This window comes from Uranotaenia lowii, chromosome 3, assembly GCF_029784155.1.
Source record: "Uranotaenia lowii strain MFRU-FL chromosome 3, ASM2978415v1, whole genome shotgun sequence".
NCBI classification, from domain to species: Eukaryota; Metazoa; Arthropoda; class Insecta; order Diptera; family Culicidae; genus Uranotaenia; species Uranotaenia lowii.
Genome location: NC_073693.1, coordinates 341722382 through 341744874, shown reverse-complemented (window position 1 = coordinate 341744874; position 22493 = coordinate 341722382). Strand labels below are relative to the sequence as shown.

General features: G+C 37.7%; 2 protein-coding genes across 2 annotated transcripts; one reads left to right on the top strand and one right to left on the bottom strand.

Annotated features, from left to right (window-relative positions):
• Positions 1-535: 535 nt before the first annotated feature.
• On the top strand, positions 536-6315 carry LOC129755067 (myogenesis-regulating glycosidase). Its single transcript, XM_055751395.1, has 2 exons — positions 536-5905; positions 5966-6315. The coding sequence occupies exons 1-2, from the start codon at positions 4165-4167 to the stop codon at positions 6151-6153; spliced, it is 1929 nt and encodes a 642-aa protein (XP_055607370.1). The 5' UTR covers positions 536-4164; the 3' UTR covers positions 6154-6315.
• Positions 6316-12497: 6182 nt separating this feature from the next.
• Positions 12498-18649, bottom strand: LOC129754245 (centrosomal protein of 120 kDa). Its single transcript, XM_055750194.1, has 4 exons — positions 18505-18649; positions 17598-18446; positions 13412-14466; positions 12498-13347 (listed from the first exon to the last, which is right to left on the bottom strand). The coding sequence occupies exons 1-4, from the start codon at positions 18551-18553 to the stop codon at positions 12607-12609; spliced, it is 2694 nt and encodes an 897-aa protein (XP_055606169.1). The 5' UTR covers positions 18554-18649; the 3' UTR covers positions 12498-12606.
• Positions 18650-22493: the final 3844 nt, after the last annotated feature.

The following is a 22493-nucleotide window of genomic DNA, read 5'->3' as shown; positions in this document are numbered from 1 at the left end:
ACAACCGATACATGGTATCGTAAATTAGCTCTGGAATCAGCAAAAGGTCTTAAGTTCTTCCACCTCTTCAATCACTTTCCACGTAAGCCATGGTACTGGGATTCGACACTCGATGGAGATGAAATCCGCACGCTCAACAGAATAATATCCGGTCACGATTACTCCGAGTTTTGGTTGGCCAAAATGAACTTATCCAATTTTGGAAGTTGCGAGCTTTGTTGTGAAAATAACACCACAGAACATGTTCTACTGAAATGTGTCAAGTATACACATATTAGAAACCACTTTTATTGGGATGCTCAAAATATCCAAGTCCTCTTGAAAAATGGAGAAGAACTTAACATCGAAGAAATGAAGAATATATTGAAATTCATACACATGGCACGATTAAAACCGTAGCAATAATACGTAACATAGCCGTCATTTTGACAAAAAATAGCTACTGGCGAATATGAGGCTGTGCTCCTCAAGCCAATAAACGTCAAACTACAACAACAACAACTTTCAGAGTAGCGTGAAAAGAATCATTCGTTTGAAACAAATCAGATGGAAATAAATATTGAATAAGGTCGGTTACAGCGATAGGTAAGCTTCGAGTGTATTAAGGTAAGATTGGTAAAGCGGGTGGAGCCTGGTTCGACAATATGAGTGTTTGAAGTTCTGTGATGGATTGGGATATCTCCCAGTCTCTACTTTTGTTTTACGAAGTTCCAGGTTGTACCAAGCTACAGAACTCAAAAGGCTGCATTGCAGGTTACAAAGCCAATGGAATTGCATAATAAATTGCTTTGTGTTTCAACCGTTTACTAAAAAATTTCTTATCATTAGCTCCTCATACTTTCCACAGAGTAGGCGGAAAGATACGAGGGCGAGAATGGGTGATCTACAGCAACCTAATTGTAATTTTCTATATATTATATTTATTATTGCTGTAAATTTGCTTCAGTTATGCTCAACGGACACCCAGTGTCACTCCAGATTGATGCTGCCAGTGATATTTCCATCATTTCCTCAAAAATGTGGGAACGAATCGGCAAGCCTACCATGAAGCCTTCTTCGAGTCAAGCCACAAATGCATCTGGTCAACCGCTAACCCTTCTTGGCGAATTCAACTGCGATGTAACAATCAACGGCCAAACCCAGCTAGCAAGGTGTTTCGTGATATCGGTTTCCGGTTTGAACCTGATCGGCATTGAATGACTAGACCTTTTTGATCTATGGTCTATTCCGTTTGAATCGATCTGCAATCAAATCGCAACATTTTCACCGGAAAGAATCGACAAGGAAATAAAGCAGATGATGGTCCAGCACAAGCAACTGTTCAGCGGCAGCCTTGGTCATTTCAATGGCTCTAAAGTTCATCTTTACCTGAAACCAAACCCCAAACCGGTATTCTGTCCTCGACGTCCAGTTCCATTCAATTCAATTCCGCTAGTCGACACCGAACTAACCCGTCTCCAGAATCTGGGAATCATCTCACCCATAGAATTCTCGGAGTGGGCAGCGCCGATTGTAGTAGTGAAGAAACCGGACGGCAGAGTACGAATCTGTGCTGACTTTTCGACGGGACTCAATGACGCACTAGGAGCCAACCATTATCCACTGCCAGTTCCAGAAGAAATTTTTGCGCAGCTGGCCGGCAGTCAAGTCTTTAGTGTCATTTGCAGCTGGATGTCACCGACGAGTCGAAAAACCTCCTCACCATCAACACTCACCGAGGACTTTTCCGATTCAACAGTCTTGCTGCGGGAGTCAAATCCGCAGCAAGGGCTTTTCAATCAATTAATTAAACTAGTTTACAAAATTTTAAAAAAATCGTGAACTTGATTAACTGACCAACATTTTTAATGTAAAATCGGGCGCTGAATCCGAAAATGAAATTCATGAAAATCTCAGTAGAACCGTTTTTGAGTTATGCTACAAATGTGAAATTTCGAAAAAATTAAAAAAGTTCTTGTACTTAGATTAAAATATCTTGGACAGCATAACAGTAATTATAAATCTCTCTTTTGCATATTGAAGGTGAATAAGTTTTCTATTGATCATCTGAACACTGTTTTTGCATTTGACCAACAGTATTGCTGATATTAGTGACTTCATGAGAAAAAAATTATAAAAAACGCATTTTTTTTAGAGAAAAATTTGTTTCAACGAAAGACTCGATGGTAGCATTTAAAAAATGTTATTTTCTTTTGCGCTTGAATGTCAATTTAAAACAAAGATTTCAAGTGGTTATTTATCAAAATCGGTTGAAAATTGAAGAAGTTATGGCTACTTTACCATAACTGTAATTTTTGCAGTTTTTAATAATTTAACGGACCGCAGTACACTTATCATAGTATAGGAAGAATGAAACATGATAAATCTCACTCGCTCCAAGTCAAAATTATTTATTAGCTTACCAGAAGGTCACATGCCAAGTTTCAGGAAGATCTGACCATAGGGAGGGGTTGCTTGAGTCTCAAACGTGAATAAAATTTTGAGGTATTTTGCCCGGAAGGAACGAAAAATACTGGTTTTTCATCAATAACTTTTTTCATCACTAGCTGATTGTTTTTTATGGTTGATTTTCTTAAAGCCCAAGTTGAGACAAATATTTCACCCGAAGACTGTAACTCGATTGGATTTGAAACAGAAAAGTTATTGCGGTTCAAATATTGTATTTTGGTCGAAAATTACAACTTACAACAACTTACAACTCTTACTTCGCAAATTCGAGGTTTATTCATCCCCAATCAAGCAGATGATGGTCCAGCACAAGCAACTGCTCAGCGGCAGCCTTGGTCATTTCAATCGCTCTGAAGTTCATCTTTACCTGAAATCAAACCCCAAACCGGTATTCTGTCCTCGACGTCCAGTTCCATTCAACTCAATTCCGCTAGTCGACACCGAACTAACCCGTCTCCAGATCACGATGTTATCATCCACGGCAAGAGTTGGGAAGAGCATTCGAAATCCTTACAACTCTTACTTCGCAAATTCGAGATCTGCAGTTTCCGACTCAAAATTGAAAAATGCAAGTTTTTCCAAACCGAAATCCGTTACCTAGGCCACATCGTTGATTCAAAGGGTATCCGTCCCGATCCGGTGAAGATCAAGTCCATCGCCAACATTCCTGCGCCAAAGAACGTTTCCGAGCTCCGTTCGTTTCTTGCTGCAGTTAATATTATTACGGCAAATTTGTTAAACAAATTCACGACTTACGGCATCCCATGGACCAGCTGTTGCGCAAAAACGTGAAGTGGGAATGCTTCAGACTTCAGACATGCTAACTTCATGTTTCGACAATCATTCTGCAAAATTTCAATAAAAAGCGAAGCGTAGTTTTTGAGATATTGCAGTTTGAATGGTAAAAGTCCAAAAAGTCCGATTTTCGTAGAATTACTGTATCTCAGGCCACACAAATTTAAGAAAGCTCAAATTTTGTGATTTGTAGTGTGATAGTTGAGCTATCTTACGCAGGAAATTTGTTCCAAAAATATCATCAGAGGAAAAATTTATGGAAGTTCAAAGTCGAAGTGGCAGTGCGCGTGCTTCCAATTTCTATACAATTCTGAACGGTACTGTATCATCATCCTTGATCGGATGCTCTTCTTCCTCAAATGATCTAAGCCTGTAAGTAAATTTCAAAAATAAAAAAGAAGTTCTTCCGGTCAATACTAAAAATTTTAAAACCTCCTCAATAGGAACAAGTTTTGAGACTGCGATCCGAGTTATTCGGATCACAAACCGCCGTGAGCATATGATTGTTTGTGTGCGATTACAAATTGCATCACCGAGGGGGGAAAAGTGTCACGTTTTTCCCGATAACGGCACTAACGACCAAAACAAGGAAAAACACCTATCAATAAGCAAACGCACAAACCAGCGAATGTTTGCTCTTGAAAGAAAACGAACTTAAAAACAAACACTTCACAAAACCGTTCGTGAACACAATGATAGGAAGTGTCCAATCAATCGCAAATCTTCCGGCCTTCCAGGTTTCGAAAGTGTCTGACTGATTGACCATCGGTCATCAAACGAATGTATAAAAACGTCCCACCCAACTGCATCTTGATGATTCCAGTTCTAGCGCTCTTCCAGGTGAAATTTTCTGTCTCAGTGGTGCAGTAATAGGGAAATGATTTTTAATTCTTTGAATTGGTGAGAGTATAAATTTTAAAAATGTCCCGGACACGGACATTGATTTTCGGTGTTTTGTTACTGGCCCTGGGGATCAGTGTTCAAGGCCAGGATTATCAGTTAACATTCTACCAATCAACGGTGGTCGCGACCATTAATCCGAGCACAAGATCGCTAAAGGTTACTCGGGATGGAGTTCAGGTTCAGCAGCTTCTGTTGAATACCGATGTTGTTGGATCGACAATGACCGAAATTGCTGATGGATTAAAGCTGACCAATTCGGCTGGTGAAACGATCGAGGTGACGAAGACCGTGGATACTGCTGAACTGTCGTTGTTCAACGTGGCACGCAACTCGAGGGCTAAATCGAGGGTGACAGTGGACTGTATCAATCTCATGGGAGTGAATTGGTTCGGAGGACCGCAGCAAAAGTATCAGTACTGGCCGATTCAGAAGCTCCATTACGAGAAATACTCGTTTCTGACTAAGGAAGCTGACAACTGTGCCGTGGCTGATCGTTACTGGCTTAACGCGTTGGGATCGTTTGTGTTCGTGGAGCAGGAGACTCCACTGTTTGTGGATCAGAACTACGGGACGCCTGGCCATTTGTGTTTGGTGGCGGAGAAAATATTGCCTTATGATATCTACGATTCGACGTATTCGATGGTGTACCGGATTGGAGTAGCTACGGATGCGAAACAGGCTCATATTGGTGCCGTTAAGAACATCTTGCTGAAGCCTACGGGACATCCGAACGAGGCTATGGTCAAGTATCCCATCTGGTCAACGTGGGCTCGGTACAAGCGAGATATCGGAGAAAAAGTTGTCCTGGAGTTTGCCGATGAAATTGTGAAGAACGGATGGCCTAACGGCCAGTTTGAGCTAGACGATGATTGGGAGATGTGCTACGGAGCGTTGAACTTTAATACAACTGCTAGTAAATTTCCAAAAATTAGGGAAACCATCACCGCCATCAGAGCCAAAGGTTTTCCCCGAGTAACGATCTGGATCCATCCGTTTATCAACAAAGGCTGCGAGCCCTGGTACTCGGAAGCCAAACGTAACGGATACTTCGTTGCGGATCACACCGGAAACGTCGATACCCAATGGTGGAACAGCAACACCGGCCAGGCGGCTTACATCGACTTCACCAAGCCTGAAGTGGCCGAATGGTTTTCAAAAAGGTTGAAAAATGTCCTCGAAGTCAGCGGAATCGATAGCTTCAAGTTCGACGCTGGCGAATCTTCTTGGTCCCCTCCAGATCCCTTACTGAACGGCCCTCGATCTCAACAACCAAACACGATCGTCAGCGAGTATATTCGAACGGTGGCCAAGTTTGGCGACCTCGTAGAAGTCCGCTCTGCCCATCTCTCCCAAGATCTGCCCATTTTCGTTCGAATGATTGACAAAGATTCCCTGTGGACCTGGAACAACGGAATTCCGACCCTCATCACCACCCTGCTCCAGATGAATATGGTCGGCTACCCTCTGGTCCTTCCGGATATGGTCGGCGGAAATGGCTACGGCGGAGCTCCCGATAAGGAGATGTTTATCCGATGGCTCCAGGCCAACGTGTTCATGCCTAGCATTCAGTTTTCGTACGTGCCCTGGGACTACGACGCGGAAACCGTTACCATCTCCAAGGCAATGACCGATCTGCACGAACGCTACACGCCGCAAATAATGGAACGCTTTGCCCTGGCGGTTTCCGATGGGCTTCCGGTGAATCCTCCGATCTGGTGGGTCGACCCGGACAACGTCGAAGCGCAGAAGATCTACGACGGTAAGTTGTTGGAATGAATAAACCATAACGTTCTCATGTCATTTCCCGTTTCCCGCATAGAATTCCTTCTTGGGGACAATATCCTGGCAGCGCCGGTGGTGCGCCAGAACTCCCGGGCCCGGGACATCTACCTACCGAGCGGCAAGTGGACCGACGGCAACAATCAAACCGTTTACACCGGCCCGACCTGGCTGCGGAACTATCCAGTGCCACTGAATGTGCTGCCATATTTTATCCGGAGCACGTGATCTCGGTGCTTCTGATTCTAGGACTTCTTATCAATCCAATCGATGGGGGATCAACGTTGAGTAGGAAGGAGTAGGAGAAATTGTTTGTTTATTTTTCTAGTAATAGTGATAAGATACGACAAAATGTCAAGTGAATGTTCAAATAATGATTGAATCTACCAAACAAAACAGCAAAGTCACGTGTTTCATATGATTTGAAGAAAATAGCCTCACCAGATATGACAATCAAAGGGATCAATTTGAAGGTACCTCTTACAGGTATCAAGAAACTGATAGATGATGCTACGTGCTACGGAACTACTGCGGGAGCCTTTATTTGATTTTAATGAATCACCCTGACTTCAAAAGCGTGAATTGAAGGCACTATTCTTGCAGTTAGATCGGATTTGAATTGCTATTTTGCAGTTTCTCCAACGAACTTGTCATATAACTCAGTTGGCAAATGTTGTACCAGATAAAAATTTTTAATAACTGTCAGTCCACTGCAACGTTGGTATAAAGTCGTAAAAGCCATAAAGATGGTAAACCCACTATAATCGAAACAAGAAAATGTTTCTTCAACATTGAAAATTTTGAAAGAATTATTCACTCTTACGATTGCTATGATTTGACTTATCTTTTTCAATAATTTCAATTCGAATTTCAATATAAAAAAACTAAACATAAATTTTACAAAAATACTCAGAAAAACTATCGACTAAAGTTATACTTAGAATTCATAAAATTGAAAAAAATATAACTCTTATTAACTGCTAAACAATATTTCACTTTGTGAAGACAAACAGCCAAAGAGCATGAGCAATCTCGGTTCTCTCTTTCGAAGATTAATTGCACGTTTACTGCAAATATATAAATGTATCGAATAGTACATTAAGGCGATACAATAAATCCTGGACCATTTTCTCCGGATTTAACCTTTTCTGGTGGTTTTTTAGAGCCTCTTAGGTTCCTTCAGATAACTGGCCGGATTGTTAAAAAGAAATGACGAATAATTTTCCCTTCAGGTATTAAAATCTAGTGGATGATGACGGGTACATAATACATAGTTCAAAACTATTTACATATATTTTTTTGTCCAGATGCCGCACATAGCTGAATAACTTTAAATAGATTCTCTCATAAAAAAAATCATTAGTACTAAGCAGTAGTCAAATGCTCTAACCTGCTATCTCAGATGATGTTTTTAGAGATCCTTAAAATTGTTCTGGCTGTATTACCCGTGTTATAGTTCTACGATCCAGGGTCCAGTTTATGAATGTTCTTTTTTCGTTCTTTGAATACTTTTAAAATCTTGACCTCGAATTTGCCATTTTTTTAACTCCATTCTTTTCAAGGAGTGATAAAAACTCTAACAACCTGATTAACGCTTGGAGGCTTGATGATCATATTGCCACATATGATCCCGGGTTTTAGATATTATAACCTGTAAAACAGAATGAAGAAAAACATTTCAGATTTTGATTTTTTGAAATTGTTTAAAGCCACGTTAGTTTACCTTTTGAATATGTTTCATCTGTTTCGGGATTGCATTACAAATTTTCGCTTGTTTGTGGACTTGTTAGAAACTATCGCCTAGAGAGCTTTGTCATCTTCCTAAAGCTTCTTGTCAGCATAGCTTTTCGTATGCAGATACATTCTTCGTTTCCTTTGGAAATTGCAATAGCATAAGACGACAATAGCTTATTGACGATGATGTTTGGAATACGTGTTTTCAATTCATTTCTATTGACATGCGAACGATTTTTTGTTAACCATATGTGATCATCGTCTAACTGCGTTTTTGGTTGACTAGCCTCGATTTCATCGCATATCCATTTCAGCGTCATTTGCAGATGATTGATTCCATCATCTGAAAAAATTTCTATCACATTAGGTTATGCTTCCAGGATTTAAAGGTTTTGATGGTACGATAAAGCAATGATATTTCTGTTGTCTAAGTTTCTGTTACAGTCATCTCAGCTGGATAATACTTACGCTTAGGCCGCGTTTTCACAAAACTCACTATTCATGTGAACATATTGATGTTTTCTTTAAAATTTTATACGTAATCTACACACTTTTCAAGATAATTTAGAGTTTCAAAATATCAGAATATGTTTTTAAAAATGAAATGAACTTGTTTTTTATACTCATAGAAGTTTTAAAACACTATATTCAATGATTTTTAAAATCACAATTTGAGTGCATTTATTGCACTCATCAATAGAAAAAGCCCCTAGATGTAGACTTTTGATGTCTGTATAACAGTTGAAGGCTCTGCTGGAGCTTTCAAATGAGCTGTCAAATCTGGCAAACAATATGCTTCTATTTCCACCATAGGTGAATTTAGGCTAGGGAGACAAAGGGAGACAAAAGCTCTAACTGCTCGATTTTTCGACTGTTATAATGTGTGCAACATTTAATTTATGCACGCATCAATAAAAATTTTTGTGAACACGAGGCCTTAGCCTCTAATAGATGATGATATGGAGGGTAAATAACACATTTCCTAACGTTTTGGTGAATCCAACATAAACCGCCCAACATGAACCAACATGAAATTTCCTAGTTTTTCAGCTATTTAGGGAGCTTTGAAATTTCAACTTTGTCGTGAACAGGCTTGATTCCCTGTCCTGATACGTGAAAACCGAAAAAATCGTCTCTTTGAATTAAAAGTTGTATTTTTTTGTAACAACCACAATGAACTTTTGCAACCGTCTAAATTTGTTCGATCAATTACTGGATATGATCGAACGGACTTCTTTCTTCAAAAGTCGACCTCGTGTAGCGAAACACATTGATGTTCCTGTAGTGAACGGATGTTTTTCCAACAGGCGTTTTTATATTTAAACACCGAATTACTTTTTTATACGTCAATCTACGTGAAAACTCTTTACTTAAATGACGAATCTTTTCATTTTTCCCAATACGCTCGCGAAGACGTCGTTGCCAAAGTTCCAATTCGGTTATTTCTTCTCTCAGTTTCTGTAACAATACAAGATATCAGGAGCAGTAGGTTGTTAGCCTAAAGTCCCTATCCCGCGATGGGGCTGCCATCTTGGACTTAGCTGGCGGGAGCCGCATTTCATAAATTCAGCCGCTTGCTGCAAGACAGACGCTGTTTGAGCCGCCCCTGACCTGGAGAACAGACGCTCGGTTGTTGTTGCACGCCGCCCCTGACCTGGGGAACAGACGCGTGCGGCCACCTTCTCAGTCTGCATGCGACCAAAGCATCCATCGGGGTTGGGTACCCGATCTCCGCTTAGGTTACTCGCATCCCAGCCGGTACCACGGGGAGGTAGAGATAGGAGTTGTGAATAAGAGGTGATATGACCACTATGGGGTCTCGTGTTGCACATTATCCACCGTTTACCAGCCAGATATTGTTTTGCTCGCCCAAACACAACAAGATATGCAGAGCAAACTCGATGACCTCACCGAAAGCTCCAAGGCAGCAGGTCTCAAAATCAATGTCGGAAAGACCAAGTCGATGGAAATCAATACAGAAAATGGTTCCAATTTCGTGGTAGCTGGACAACAGGTTGAGACAGTGGAGTGCTTCCAGTATCTTGGTAGCCAGATTACGCTTGATGGTGGTACCAAGAAGGACATCGAAACCCGAATCAGAAAAGCCCGATTTGCGTTTGCGAGTCTCCGAAACATCTGGCGGTCACGCCAGGTCTCTCTACGAACTAAGATCCGAATCTTCAACTCTAACGTCAAATCCGTATTGCTGTACGGGTGTGAAACTTGGTGAACATATGCGGTGACGACGCGAAAACTGCAAGTTTTTGTGAATCGCTGCCTGCGAACATCATCCGCGCTTGGTGGCCTGGCAACTGGATCTCAAACGTTGAACTTCATCGCCAGTGTCATCAAAAGGCGCTAGAAATCGAGATTCGGGAACGTAAGTGGAGATGGATTGGGCACACGCTGCGAAGAGATGAAAACGAGATTTGCAGAGAAGCGCTTGACTGGAATCCAGATGGGCATCGAAGAAGAGGCAGGCCCAAAAGCTCGTGGCGGCGAAGTCTAGCCGCTGAAATCCGCCCAGTTGATGAGAACCTTGGCTGGCAGCAAGTGAAGACGCTGGCTCCGGATCACCAGCAGTGGAGATCTTTTATCTCAGAGCCCTATGCGCCGGTCAATCGGCGCTGGACCCTTAAGTAGGTAGGATGGTCGCGAAGACGTATTCACTTTCAGTATACTGTGACATTTTTGCTATGGTTGACACCAATACAAACTTAGCATACTTTTACATTTTATTTATCGTTCACACCAGTACGAATGCATCTTGCATCCGGATACACACACGTTCATTCTTATCGGAAACCAGTCATCTAAGACATTTTAAAATTCTGTCTCTTTGTAATATTCAGCGAGATCCGGCCAGAAGATGGTCGAGTCCTCGTGCTGCTTCAAAAGTGGTAGTAAGCGCTTCTGTAGGCACTCCTTAAGGTAAACCTGCCCATTTACGTTGCCAGTCGTCACGAAGGGGGCGCACCGCTTTCCGCAAGGGCAGATCGCTTGCCACACCATGTACTTTTGGGCAAGCTTTTTTTTGGTTAATAAATTGTCAAGTTTATTGTCTATTTCATGTCTTAGATACTACTTCTGTACAAATTATTGTGTTAAACTCAATTGGAATTCCAGTTCATTAAGATCTATTAAACTATTAGAACAGTTATCAACGAATTCAATATATCCTGCTAAAATCGATAACACGCTTGATCGCGATCTTCTGTTGACTCCTTCCAAAACTGGCCTGGGTAGTTCACTTGAAGCAAAGAGGCGGCCTCCAGTTTGAATCCCTAGCTGATCCCGCAGAAGTTGAAGACAGTCTCGCACTCGAGAGCAATCGAAAAATTTGTGTTTCAAAATCTCTACAGCATCGCAGTATAAACAACGTTCTCCGTCTGCCCGTCCGATTGTGTACAAAATTTGCCGATGATCAGTTTTGCCGTTTACCCATCTGTACAGTAGACTGCGTTGGTGCGAAGAAATTTTTTTTGGATGATATATTGTTCCATACGCGTTTTCAGTTTGTTTGAGGATATTCTGTTTCTATCCTCGGTTGGCTGATTTGAGAGAGGAAAAAAATGAGCACTGATGGGGCAGTGATCGTCTGTCTGAGCTGGTCCGAGAGATTCGAATAGTTTTCTAAAATTTGTTTCAGGCATGGTAGGAATGCAGGTTTTCTTATTTTTCCAGGTGCAGAGATAAACTGGTTGTAAAAAGGCATTGTTTGAATTTCTTGTATGTGGCGGTTGATAAGAAGTGCTTTACATTTCATGGCTGGAATGTGTAGTTTCAGGCCACCGTCCTCGACTCGACGAGTTAACTGCTGAATGGGTACCATGTTTTGCTTTTCGCCGCGGTTAGGAGCCTTCTGAACCTTGTATGTACGCAGGCCCTCCCGCTGCTTGGTCCGCTGGACGAATGAACTTGACAAATTCAGCTTTTCGGCGACATCCCGGACCGAACTCTCGGATCTGATCGCGTCTAAACTGCTTAACTACGCGCTTGTGATCTTTTTCACTGACGGAGCATCCATTTTTGCCGTTCTTCACCTTCAGGTCGATGGTTAGGTTCTCGAAGTATCGTTTTAGTACTCTGCTGACCGTGGATTGAACGATTCCCAGCATCTTACCGATGTCCCGGTATGACAACTCCTGTTTCTCGAAATGAGTGCGCAGGACTAATTCACGAAGCTCTTTTTCGTTCGACGAAATTTTTCCAAATTTACGAAAAATTAACAGTGAAGCATGGCCAACGTGATCTCTATACACTCTTATCTGATTATAAGCGTAAGCTGAAGATATAATTCTCAAAAATTAAATTTCTACAACGTTTCTTCCATGATGCAATTTGATGTGACACACCCTTTATATGAGTTTTTCCAGCGTATCATCGACATATCTCAGAGTGATGATGTTGGTCCGGTGTGTCAAATGCGGCATTTTTGCCAAACTTGCTTATTATCCATATCTTTTTTAAGAACTGGGGTCGTTCTTCAACCAAACCATTGTACCTGTTGTGATGTGATGTTTTTCCACAAACCTGGAACATTTTAAAGATTAATTGATTCATTATTACTTCCGTTAGTTTATTAAAGACCTGTCGAGCGCTTGATTTCAATCAATGGAAACCCAGTGTTCATCTAGGATGCGGCGCAATACAAAGTATAATCGCTTACCCGTCTCTAATTTCTCAGCTCAAATCAGCAGTGTTGAGTTGAATTGGTCTCGGTTCCTTGAAAATTTATGTTTAATCTTGTGCGGTCAAATTGATATAAGTAATTAAATTGAATTATTGCCTCCTTTCTCTAGAAAAAAAAACTCGACTACATCAGTAACGGAATCAAAAATCCGTAGAAAAAATCAAAAATATATTGTCGAAGTCACACAATAGAGACAACAGTCTTTTTTGAGATTCGGGCAGTACGGATTCAGCTATATCAAAAAGCAACCGGTCTCAACAACCTCGATCACCGGTACAAGAACAACATTGGGTATGGTGCAGATGACACTCCCTCGAATCCAACTCACGTTGCCGACTCTCTTCTTCGAACAGTAGTTTATGTACCCTTTCCAACTGACGTCGTTCTTCCTCATCTGCATTCATCCCTGTTGTAGTCTTTACACAATCTTCATCCCAGCAAAACGAGCGCTTCTTCCTCGTCGTGGTCCGTTTAGACCGTGAACTCCCGGTGTCACGTTTCAAAGCGTCCCGAAGCTGTTCATCATGCTCCAACTTCATGCAATGCACTTGACGAATCAACTGTGCCCACTGCTGCTTATAGAACATTTTAGATTTTTCCGTTTGTTCTAGCTGCTGTTCCAAGGCGGTCAAATGCCGCTTCTGTTCGGCAACTGTTTCCGAGAGTGAACGATTACTTTCTAGCTGGCGCTGGAGATCATTGTTTGATTGCTTTAAAAGATCGTTTTCCTTGGCTAGACGACTGTTTTGGTCTTCCAAGTCTTGACAACGGATCGATTGCAGTTGCAAACGATGTCTCAGATCTTCTTCGATTTGCATGGCTTGGGAACGAACTTCTTCCAGTCGGCTCTGGTGCTCTTGATCCAGTTTAGATCGCAACGATTCAACGGATTGGCGGTTTTCTAGCTGTTGAGTCGTTTGGAGTGTAAGATTTTTCTTAGTTTCTTCCAAAGCTGCTGTTAAGGCAGAGGTGTGTTCCAGCTTTTCGGCAAGTTCCTGAAGAGAGAAAACATAATTTTAAATAAAAATTTTTATCAACATTTAACAAATTGAAACCCACCGCACTTTCCTTAGCTCTTCTACGTTTCCATTCGGCGGTCAATCGAGCAAAATGTGCCGATTCCTTGCGTTTCAACTCGACCAGGAAAGCTTCGCGCTGCTGAACCATCCACAGTTTTTGCTCTTCTAGCATTTTGTACGACAGTTGATCGTCCAAGTGACCCACTGAAGGAGCTGCGCTGACTTTTGGAGGGCCATCTCCCGGATCCCTACTATTAAAGTTGATACCAACCTCATCGAGGAAGCTGTAGATGGTGGCCATACCGATGCTTTCGCCGTTTTGATTCTCCAAGATCAACACTCCCGATTGTTTCTCTTTGGTTCCCACCACTAGACTGGCATTATCCACCCGGGCGAAACCAAACAACCCATGGGGACCGTTAAGGGTGAGTTTGGAAGATTCAGCTGTAATCGTCTCCAGTACTCGATCCGGAAGTGAAGAAAACAACAGTTGCAATTGTAGTTGGGAAAAGTCTATCGTCTCGGAAGGCACAGATTCCAGTTCAATACTTATTTTGGTCAGTGGCGTGTCGGCTCGAGGATGATAAAGGGATAGCTGCCACAAACCAGGCGAAGGGCGCAAATTGAAGCGGATATTCTTCACTAACAGATTGTAGCTGAACGTTCTAGGAATGTCCCGCAGATCACGATCTTCGCAGTGGAGAATTGTTTCGATATCGGTTTTATCCGGCACTTCCGAAGGTACATTATGATTTGGTTTATCTCGAGTCGGTGAAGCGATATCCGGATTCTCGGGTTCCGAGTTGGCCGTAGATTTTAAGGGTACCGTTGGATGGATGACATTGTGGGTAACGTTAGCAGGATTTGGTCGATCTGAAGAAAGATATTTGATGCTAAATTTGCACTTCAGGGTTGGCTGAAGAGAAGAAGAGCGATCCGAAGTAGCCTCAGTTTCGAGAGGATCCTCCTGTGCGATTTTAAACGGATGTATCTGGTAATATTTTTCGTTATCTATACTGGAACCTGGATTACTGTATTCCGCTACAAATTCTTGATCGTCCTTAATGATATCCCCAAATTTGAGCGAACATCCTCCTGAAAAAATCAATTTTCATTAACACTCAACGTACTGGAGGCGGTCAAATGACGGTTTTTGAACTTTAAACGATGATTACGCCTTATATAATTGTTTTTTCGCAAATTTAACGACAGGACTATTTTTGTTTTTAAAATGCAAGTATTTTTGTGTTTTTAAATTCTTTTTAAGTGTTACGGTTTTCGAATAACGTATGTGGTATACCTATTCATACCGCGAGCGGTCAAATGACGGCAAACACCGTTTTCGCTAAAACTCCCTTGTTTCTCAACCGATTTCTACCAAATTTAAAGTTTTGCCTATAATGTGACTCAAATATGTTTCTCAGACAATTTTCAGCTACAATCAATTATTTTAAAGTTATGTTAAGTCCAAGAAATTTTTTATGAAAAAACATGCTTCAGGATAATTGCTATAAATCTGATATTCAGTGCTCGAAAAAAATTTCATTTGGTGCATGAGAAAGCTGAAGTTAGAAGCTATATGTTGCATATACGGAAATTTTTATCAAATTTTTTTTAAGATCATGGCCTCAAAAAATGTAAAAAAGTTGTGTAAAACCCGTACTTTTCAATCAATCAACCGCCAAAGCTGTTCCTGTTACAGTAGAAAAAATTCAAAAAATGAATTGGAAAGTTGACGTAATTTGTCACATTTTGGTATCTTTAGATTTTTAAAAATACGGAATACATAATTTATGACGAATTTTCAAAGGTAGCTGTTTTTCAAACATTTCATCAATTCGGATTTTTGATACAATTCCTACAGCTAAATTCAGCTTTGCACTGGATTTTGAGTATGTTATCGTAAGGTTTAGACAAAAAAGTTATATGCAAAAGAAAGAAAATTTCATAACGGTTCTAGTGACGTAACTACATTGGCGGTGCGATGCTTGACAAAAATATAATAAATATATTTCTGAAAGTGAAACCAGAAAATTTGAGCGAATGCTCGTTTATTTTTTCGTTCCCTTTCACCCGTCTTCGTGTGCAAAATAGCTTTGAGATATTACCACCCACTGCGCCCGTCTGCCAAGCAAGAATTTGTGCTGACTTCTCAAAATTCAGAAACTAGTTCACTGTTTTATTTATCATATTTTTGCCAAGCGTTGCATCGCCAATGCAGTTACACCACTAGAACCGGTATGAAATAAGCTTTCTTTTGAATATGGTTTTATTGCCTAAACCTTACGTTAACGTATTCAAAATCCAGTGCAAAGCTGAGCTTAGGTGTAGGAATTGTCTTAGAGAATCCAAATTGATAAAAAGTTCGAAAAACAGCTACCTTTGAAAAGCCGTCAAAAATTATGTACTTCGTATTTCAAAAAATCTAAAGATGCCAAAATGTGACAAATTACGTCTACTTTTCAATTCACTTTTTCAAAATTTTTTACTGTAACAGGAACAGCTTAGCTTTGGTAGTTGATTGATTGAAAAGTACGGGTTTTACACAACTTTTTTACATTTTTTGTGGCCATGATCTTAGAAAATTTTTAAATTTTTTTTCCATATGTGCAACATATAGTTTCTAACTTCAGCTTTCTCAGGCACTAAGTGAAATTTTTTCGAGCACTTAATAACTGATTTACAACCTTTTTCCTGAAGCATGTTTTTTCATAAAATTTTTCTTGTACTGTAAATAACTTTAAAGTTATTGATTGTAGCTGAAAATTGTCTGAGAAACATATTTGAGTCGAGTTATAAGCTTTTCAAAACTTTAAATTTGGTAGAAATCGGTTGAGAAACAAGGGAGTTTTAGCGAAAACGGTGTTTGCCGTCATTTGACCGCTCGCGGTATGAATAGGTATATACAAAGTGTCGGTATGTTTAGTGTTAATGATTGAGGAAGTTTTATTTGAGTGCTACTGGATTTTCTAAGTTTCAATCAAATATTGTATTTCGGGTTAAGAATTCAGATTCAACTTTAAGATACAAATTTCAATTCCAGATTTCAAATTATTTAAATTTAGGTGATTTCGGCTCTCAGACTTAAATCTGGAAAAATCACACAGATTCAGAGTTAAGATTTAGATTTCTGATTCAAAATTTAGATTTCAAATTCAGGTTTTGATTAATATTTTAGATTCAGATTTAGATTTCAGATCCAAAATTAAGAATTTATAACCAGATTTCAGATTCAGATTACAGAATTAGTTTCATATTATTTTCACATTTTGATTTGCGTTGAAAATTTTAGATTTCAGATTCAGATTCAAATTGTGGATTTTCAAATATTTCAGATTTAGATTTATAATATATTCACATTTAGATTTAAAAAAAATGAGATTTCAGATTCAGATTGATATTTAAGATTTCAGATTCTGATTTCAAATCCAAATATTGAATTTTAGATATAGAAATACAGACCCCGTTCGTTTTTATCAACATGCCCAAACATTTTGTGTTGCCAAAATCGAATGTGGCCAAAATCGAACGGTTTTTATTCTGAAATATTTTTTCTCCTGTTTTAACAAAATAACTCTTTTTATTATCATTAACGTTATTTTAAGTCAATTTCCGACCATTTTTAGAATTTTTAAAGTTTTTTTCTCATGTTTTTGATGCATTTTGCACTATTTTTGTTTTGTTTATAATCTTTGTTTTTTTTTCGTCATTTTTGCTGTTTTTGTCATTATTCATCTTTTTTAAGTTGATTTTGTCATTTTTAGTCTTTTGTTTGTATTTGTTTTTGATTTTTTTTTAAATTTTTCATATTTTTGTAATTTTTGAGTACTTTATCAATATTTTAAAAACTTTTGATTTTTTGTTGTATTCTATCACCATTTCTGAACGTTAAAACGTTTTTTTGGTGTTTGGCCAAATTATGTTGGTTCTGTTATAGAGAAAACTAAAAGATAATGTCGCTTCTAAAAACCGTTCGGTTTTGGCACATGTGCAAAATCCGATGTTGCCAAAATCTAATGTTGCCAAAAACGAACGGGGTCTGTATATCACATATATTCACATTTAGATTTCCAATCCTAATTTTAGATTTCAGATTCAGATTCAAATGGTTGATTTTCAGATTGAGATTTAAGGTTTTATATTCAGATTTCAGATCTAGATTTCGTTCCAGAGGTTTAGATTTCAGATTATTATTATTGATTCAAATTTAAGATCATTCCACTTACCAACAACACTTTCCTCGTAGAAAAATTCCACCTGAATCAGGAAGATTTCCGTAAAGTACCTTTTTAACGAGCGGAGCGAGGTGCGGAAATTGATGACAATTTTTTCCTGCACCAGAAACGTCCCATTAGGTTTTCGCTCCAACGTACAGGGATAGTTATCGCCCAGCAGATGGTATCGCATTCGCAGTTTCCCAACAGGAATGTTCTCTTCCGGAAGCAGTTTTCCCAGATGCTTGCAATACTTCAGGACTATTTTGACCAGAAATATGTCGCTCTCCTGCTCGTAGCTGCCCACCTGCAGCAGTCCTCGGTCCTCCAGCAATCTTATCGGAAGACTTTCCCTCGATTCCAACCTTCCCGGTTCAGGATTAGTAAAAATAACCACACTCCGATCGGTTTCGTTCTCTGAGTTCGCCTCCTGTGCAGATTGTTTCCGATCCGGCTTCAAATAATCTTTGGTTGTTACAAAAACTGCCAACTGCACCTCCGGTCTTAGGTTCTTCCATTCGGTCGTACACAGACCAATCAATCGATACCATCTTGGCTTAATGGTGTCGGCCTTTGCAATCGGAAGAATAGGAATCGATCGCATCGGTAAAACCAAATGGCCGAAGAGAGCCGTCGCTTGATCGGCGATTCCTGAACGATCCACCGAAAAGAACTCGAGCTTGATGGGAATGTTTTCGGTCTTCATGCGCTTCACCGAACGCCGATCGGTTTGCCATACAAGATTGCTATCGAACGAGGTGGAAGCAATTCCTGGAAGCCGTTCGCCACTTTCCAGGGTGTTACGGTCCAGGGAAGCACTAAGTCGGATTGGAGTGTTTTTAGCCCGGTGCAGGTTGATAGCTGGTTAAATGGTTATCGGTTAACGAAGCATTAGATCAGCAGAATTTTAGGGACTTACCATCGAAAATATGTAAAACAACAACTAGTTCATCTTCGGCAGAGTCCATTTTATAATATTTTTGCTAAGAAACTAATGTAAATCACTGTGAAGAGCGACTAAATATAAAAAAATAAATATTACAAAACGTAGGCGGGAGCCGTTGAAAATTTCCCAACATAAATTAACAAAACAAACCGGCAAACAAAACATGATGGATAAACAAACTTGCATGCAAGATGCACTGAATTAAACATACGGCTGTAAAATTAAAGAAAGATGCATGTAAGATTCGTATTCAATTTCAATATAAAATTGGATTTCAATTGCACTTGGCACTGTCAATTGCACTCGAGGTTGTCAAAATTCTGTTTTTAAGACTCTTTGTTGAAAAAGCTTTTTTTCTAATAAAGTTGAGGATGTTTACAAAAAAATCATCATTGAATTTAAAGAAAAACCGGCCATGCTTATACAGAGCATATTGTATTTTGACCCAGCAAAATTCCGCGAAAAATATTTTGGCTTCCTCATGGCTCAAATATTATTCATAAGTGATGACCGTACCTATTTAAATGTGATTTTACTTTAGAACGATCTATTTTATATTATTAGGGCGGTAAAAAAAATAACATTAAACTGTTATAAATAATGCACACATATTTATTTTGAATCTTACCTACCTAAAGAATTCAAAACTCGAATCATTACTACCAAAATTTTCCACCAGGAGCAATACCGACTAAATTCACATAAAAACACTGAGAATATAAAATAAAAAATCACAAAATTTAATCAATTCCAAATACGAAAAAATGTCCAAAATTTCAGAAATTCCAAACATCCAAAAACTGTCAGAAATGTCAGTAAAATAAAAGTTATATAAAACTTATATAAAAAAGTTATAAGTGACGCAAATGACAAATGAAAAAAAAAATACAAAAAAACAAAGCAAAAATTAAAAAAAAAAATGAACATTGCACAAAAAAACAAAAATAAAGCTAAAATGACAATTTTGAAATCAATATTATTGAAAAACATTATAATTTACAACAATAACAAAAAAATTACAAATATTTCAAAAAAAACCAAAATTGTTAAAATAACAAACATTACGGAAATAACAAAAATGATTTTAAAAAATACCACAAAATTCTTAATAACACAAGCTATAAATATAACAAAATATACAAATATGTATTTCAAAAAACAAACACAAAAAAGAAAGTTATTTTTGATATTTTTGTCATTTTTGTCATTTTGATCAGTTTTGTCATTTTTGTCATTTTTGTCATTTATGTCATTTCTGTCATTTATGTCATTTATGTCATTTATGTTATTTATGTCATTTTTGTCATTTTTGTCATTTTTGTCATTTTTGTCATTTTTGTCATTTTTGTCATTTTTGTCATTTTTGTCATTTTTGTCATTTTTGTCATTTTTGTCATTTTTGTCATTTTTGTCATTTTTGTAATTTTTGTCATTTTTGTCATTTTTGTCATTTTTGTCATTTTTGTCATTTTTGTCATTTTTGTCATTTTTGTCATTTTTGTCATTTTTGTCATTTTTGTCATTTTTGTTATTTTTGTTATTTTTGTCATTTTTGTCATTTTTGTCATTTTTGTCATTTTTGTCATTTTTGTCATTTTTGTCATTTTTGTCATTTTTGTCATTTTTGTCATTTTTGTCATTTTTGTCATTTTTGTCAATTTTGTCATTTTTGTCATTTTTGTCATTTTTGTCATTTTTGTCATTTTTGTCATTTTTGTCATTTTTGTCATTTTTGTCATTTTTGTCATTTTTGTCATTTTTGTCATTTTTGTCATTTTTGTCATTTTTGTCATTTTGATCATTTTGATCATTTTGATCATTTTTGTCATTTTTGTCATTTTTGTCATTTTTGTCATTTTTGTCATTTTTGTTATTTTTTGTCATTTTTGTCATTTTTGTCATTTTTGTCATTTTTGTCATTTTTGTCATTTTTGTCATTTTTGTCATTTTTGTCATTTTTGTTATTTTTGTTATTTTTGTCATTTTTGTCATTTTTGTCATTTTTGTCATTTTTGTCATTTTTGTCATTTTTGTCATTTTTGTCATTTTTGTCATTTTTGTCATTTTTGTCATTTTTGTCATTTTTGTCATTTTTGTCATTTTTGTCATTTTTGTCATTTTTGTCATTTTTGTCATTTTTGTCATTTTTGTCATTTTTGTCATTTTTGTCATTTTTGTCATTTTTGTCATTTTTGTCATTTTTGTCATTTTTGTCATTTTTGTCATTTTTGTCATTTTTGTCATTTTTGTCATTTTTGTCATTTTTGTCATTTTTGTCATTTTTGTCATTTTTGTCATTTTTGTCATTTTTGTCATTTTTGTCATTTTTGTCATTTTTGTCATTTTTGTCATTTTTGTCATTTTTGTCATTTTTGTCATTTTTGTCATTTTTGTCATTTTTGTCATTTTTGTCATTTTTGTCATTTTTGTCATTTTTGTCATTTTTGTCATATTTGTAATTTTTGTCATTTTTGTAATTTTTGTAATTTTTGTAATTTTTGTCATTTTTGTCATTTTTGTCATTTTTGTCATTTTTGTCATTTTTGTCATTTTTTCCATTGTCTTCATTATTATCTTTTTCTCTTTCTTTATTTTTTTCATTTTCATAATTTCTGTCATATTTATTATTCTTTTATTTTCTCCCCCTTTCCCATTTGGTGATACTGAGCTACCAAAATTCAACTACGCCGTTCTGTTTCATTTTAGACTTTATTTCTTTTAGCTGTCCATTGTTTTTTTTCTCTTCTTTTTTAGTTTGTTTGTTTGCTTTTCTTTTCAATAATAGCAATTTATAATAAAGAATTATATTATACTCAATAATGTTACAAAATATACAAAGGGTTTGGTTGTTGTTTTTGTTGTTGTAATCTCCCTCCAAGTAAATGTATACAACAGATTTTTCTCGAGCTAGTACTAGTAGTTTGTTTTCCTTCTTCGACATCTCCTCTCTCTCTCTATCTCTTCTACCTTTCGAATTTTTGCTTTCGCACACATTCCCGCAACACTGGCCTTTAAAGCAATTTTCACACAAACAGTTTTTGATGTTTTTGTTTTTTTTTTTAATCTAGAATCGATTCTTCTCTCCTTTATCTGCGCATTGTGTAATTGATGTATGAATTTGTTCAGAGTCTGATGACAGTTCGTTTACCGCAATAATGCTATTTATCGGTTTTGTTTTTTCTCTGTTTGGTTGAATTATCTTATCATCTACAGTTTTGGTTTTTTAGCTTTCAGGTTTTACTTGAGTTTTTCTACGCTCTATTTGTTTGCTTTTTCAACTTTCCGAACGACTTTCGTGGTGACATGTTTGGCTATACTCTTTCATTGACGCGCGGTGTGTGTTAAAGCTGGCGGCATACGTGAACTTTCCGCATTTTTTTAACTGTTTGTTTCTAGCATGCGAAATCCATTTTTTTTATTTCTTTCCTCTCTATATTTTTCGTTTGTGTTATAGTTATTTACATTTTTATACAGGTCTCGTTTGAAAAGTATTCACTCCTACTTTTTGAGCGGTTTAAAATGTTTCCACCTTTTTTTTTTAATTTGTCTGTCTCTCTGTTTAACGTTTCGGTCATATTTTTTTTTCATCTCTTGTTGGTATGGATAGCAGTCGCATCTTCTCGAAGATATCCTCATCCTTTTTATTTTTTTATTTATTTTTTAGTTTATTTCATGCTGGAGAGGATTTTCAATTTCATCTTCTAACTATTTTGGTGTGGTGAACTTCAGAATGGGATTTCGACACCGTTTTCCGAACAGGTGGTTTGGATCAAACTATCAAACCCGACATTCTAAAAGTCTAGTTCGTGAATTAAAATTGAGTTGAAAAAAAAAAACAAGAACAAGCATTTAAAACTTATACCACTTATACCATACTTATAATACTAGAAGCTGAAAATGAAAAAAAAAAACTAGAACATCTCCCAACGTATTTTGGTACGGAATCATGAGTCACACTTCAA

Coding starts and splice junctions, on each gene's coding strand:
- LOC129754245 (XM_055750194.1), bottom strand. CDS start 18,553: ATGGACTCTGCCGAAGATGAACTAGTTGTTGTTTTACATATTTTCGAT. Junction 18,447..18,504: donor TGTTTTACATATTTTCGATG/GTAAGTCCCTAA, acceptor CCATTTAACCAG/CTATCAACCTGCACCGGGCT. Junction 13,348..13,411: donor GAAGAGCTAAGGAAAGTGCG/GTGGGTTTCAAT, acceptor TTCTCTCTTCAG/GAACTTGCCGAAAAGCTGGA.
- LOC129755067 (XM_055751395.1), top strand. CDS start 4,165: ATGTCCCGGACACGGACATTGATTTTCGGTGTTTTGTTACTGGCCCTG. Junction 5,906..5,965: donor AGCGCAGAAGATCTACGACG/GTAAGTTGTTGG, acceptor TTTCCCGCATAG/AATTCCTTCTTGGGGACAAT.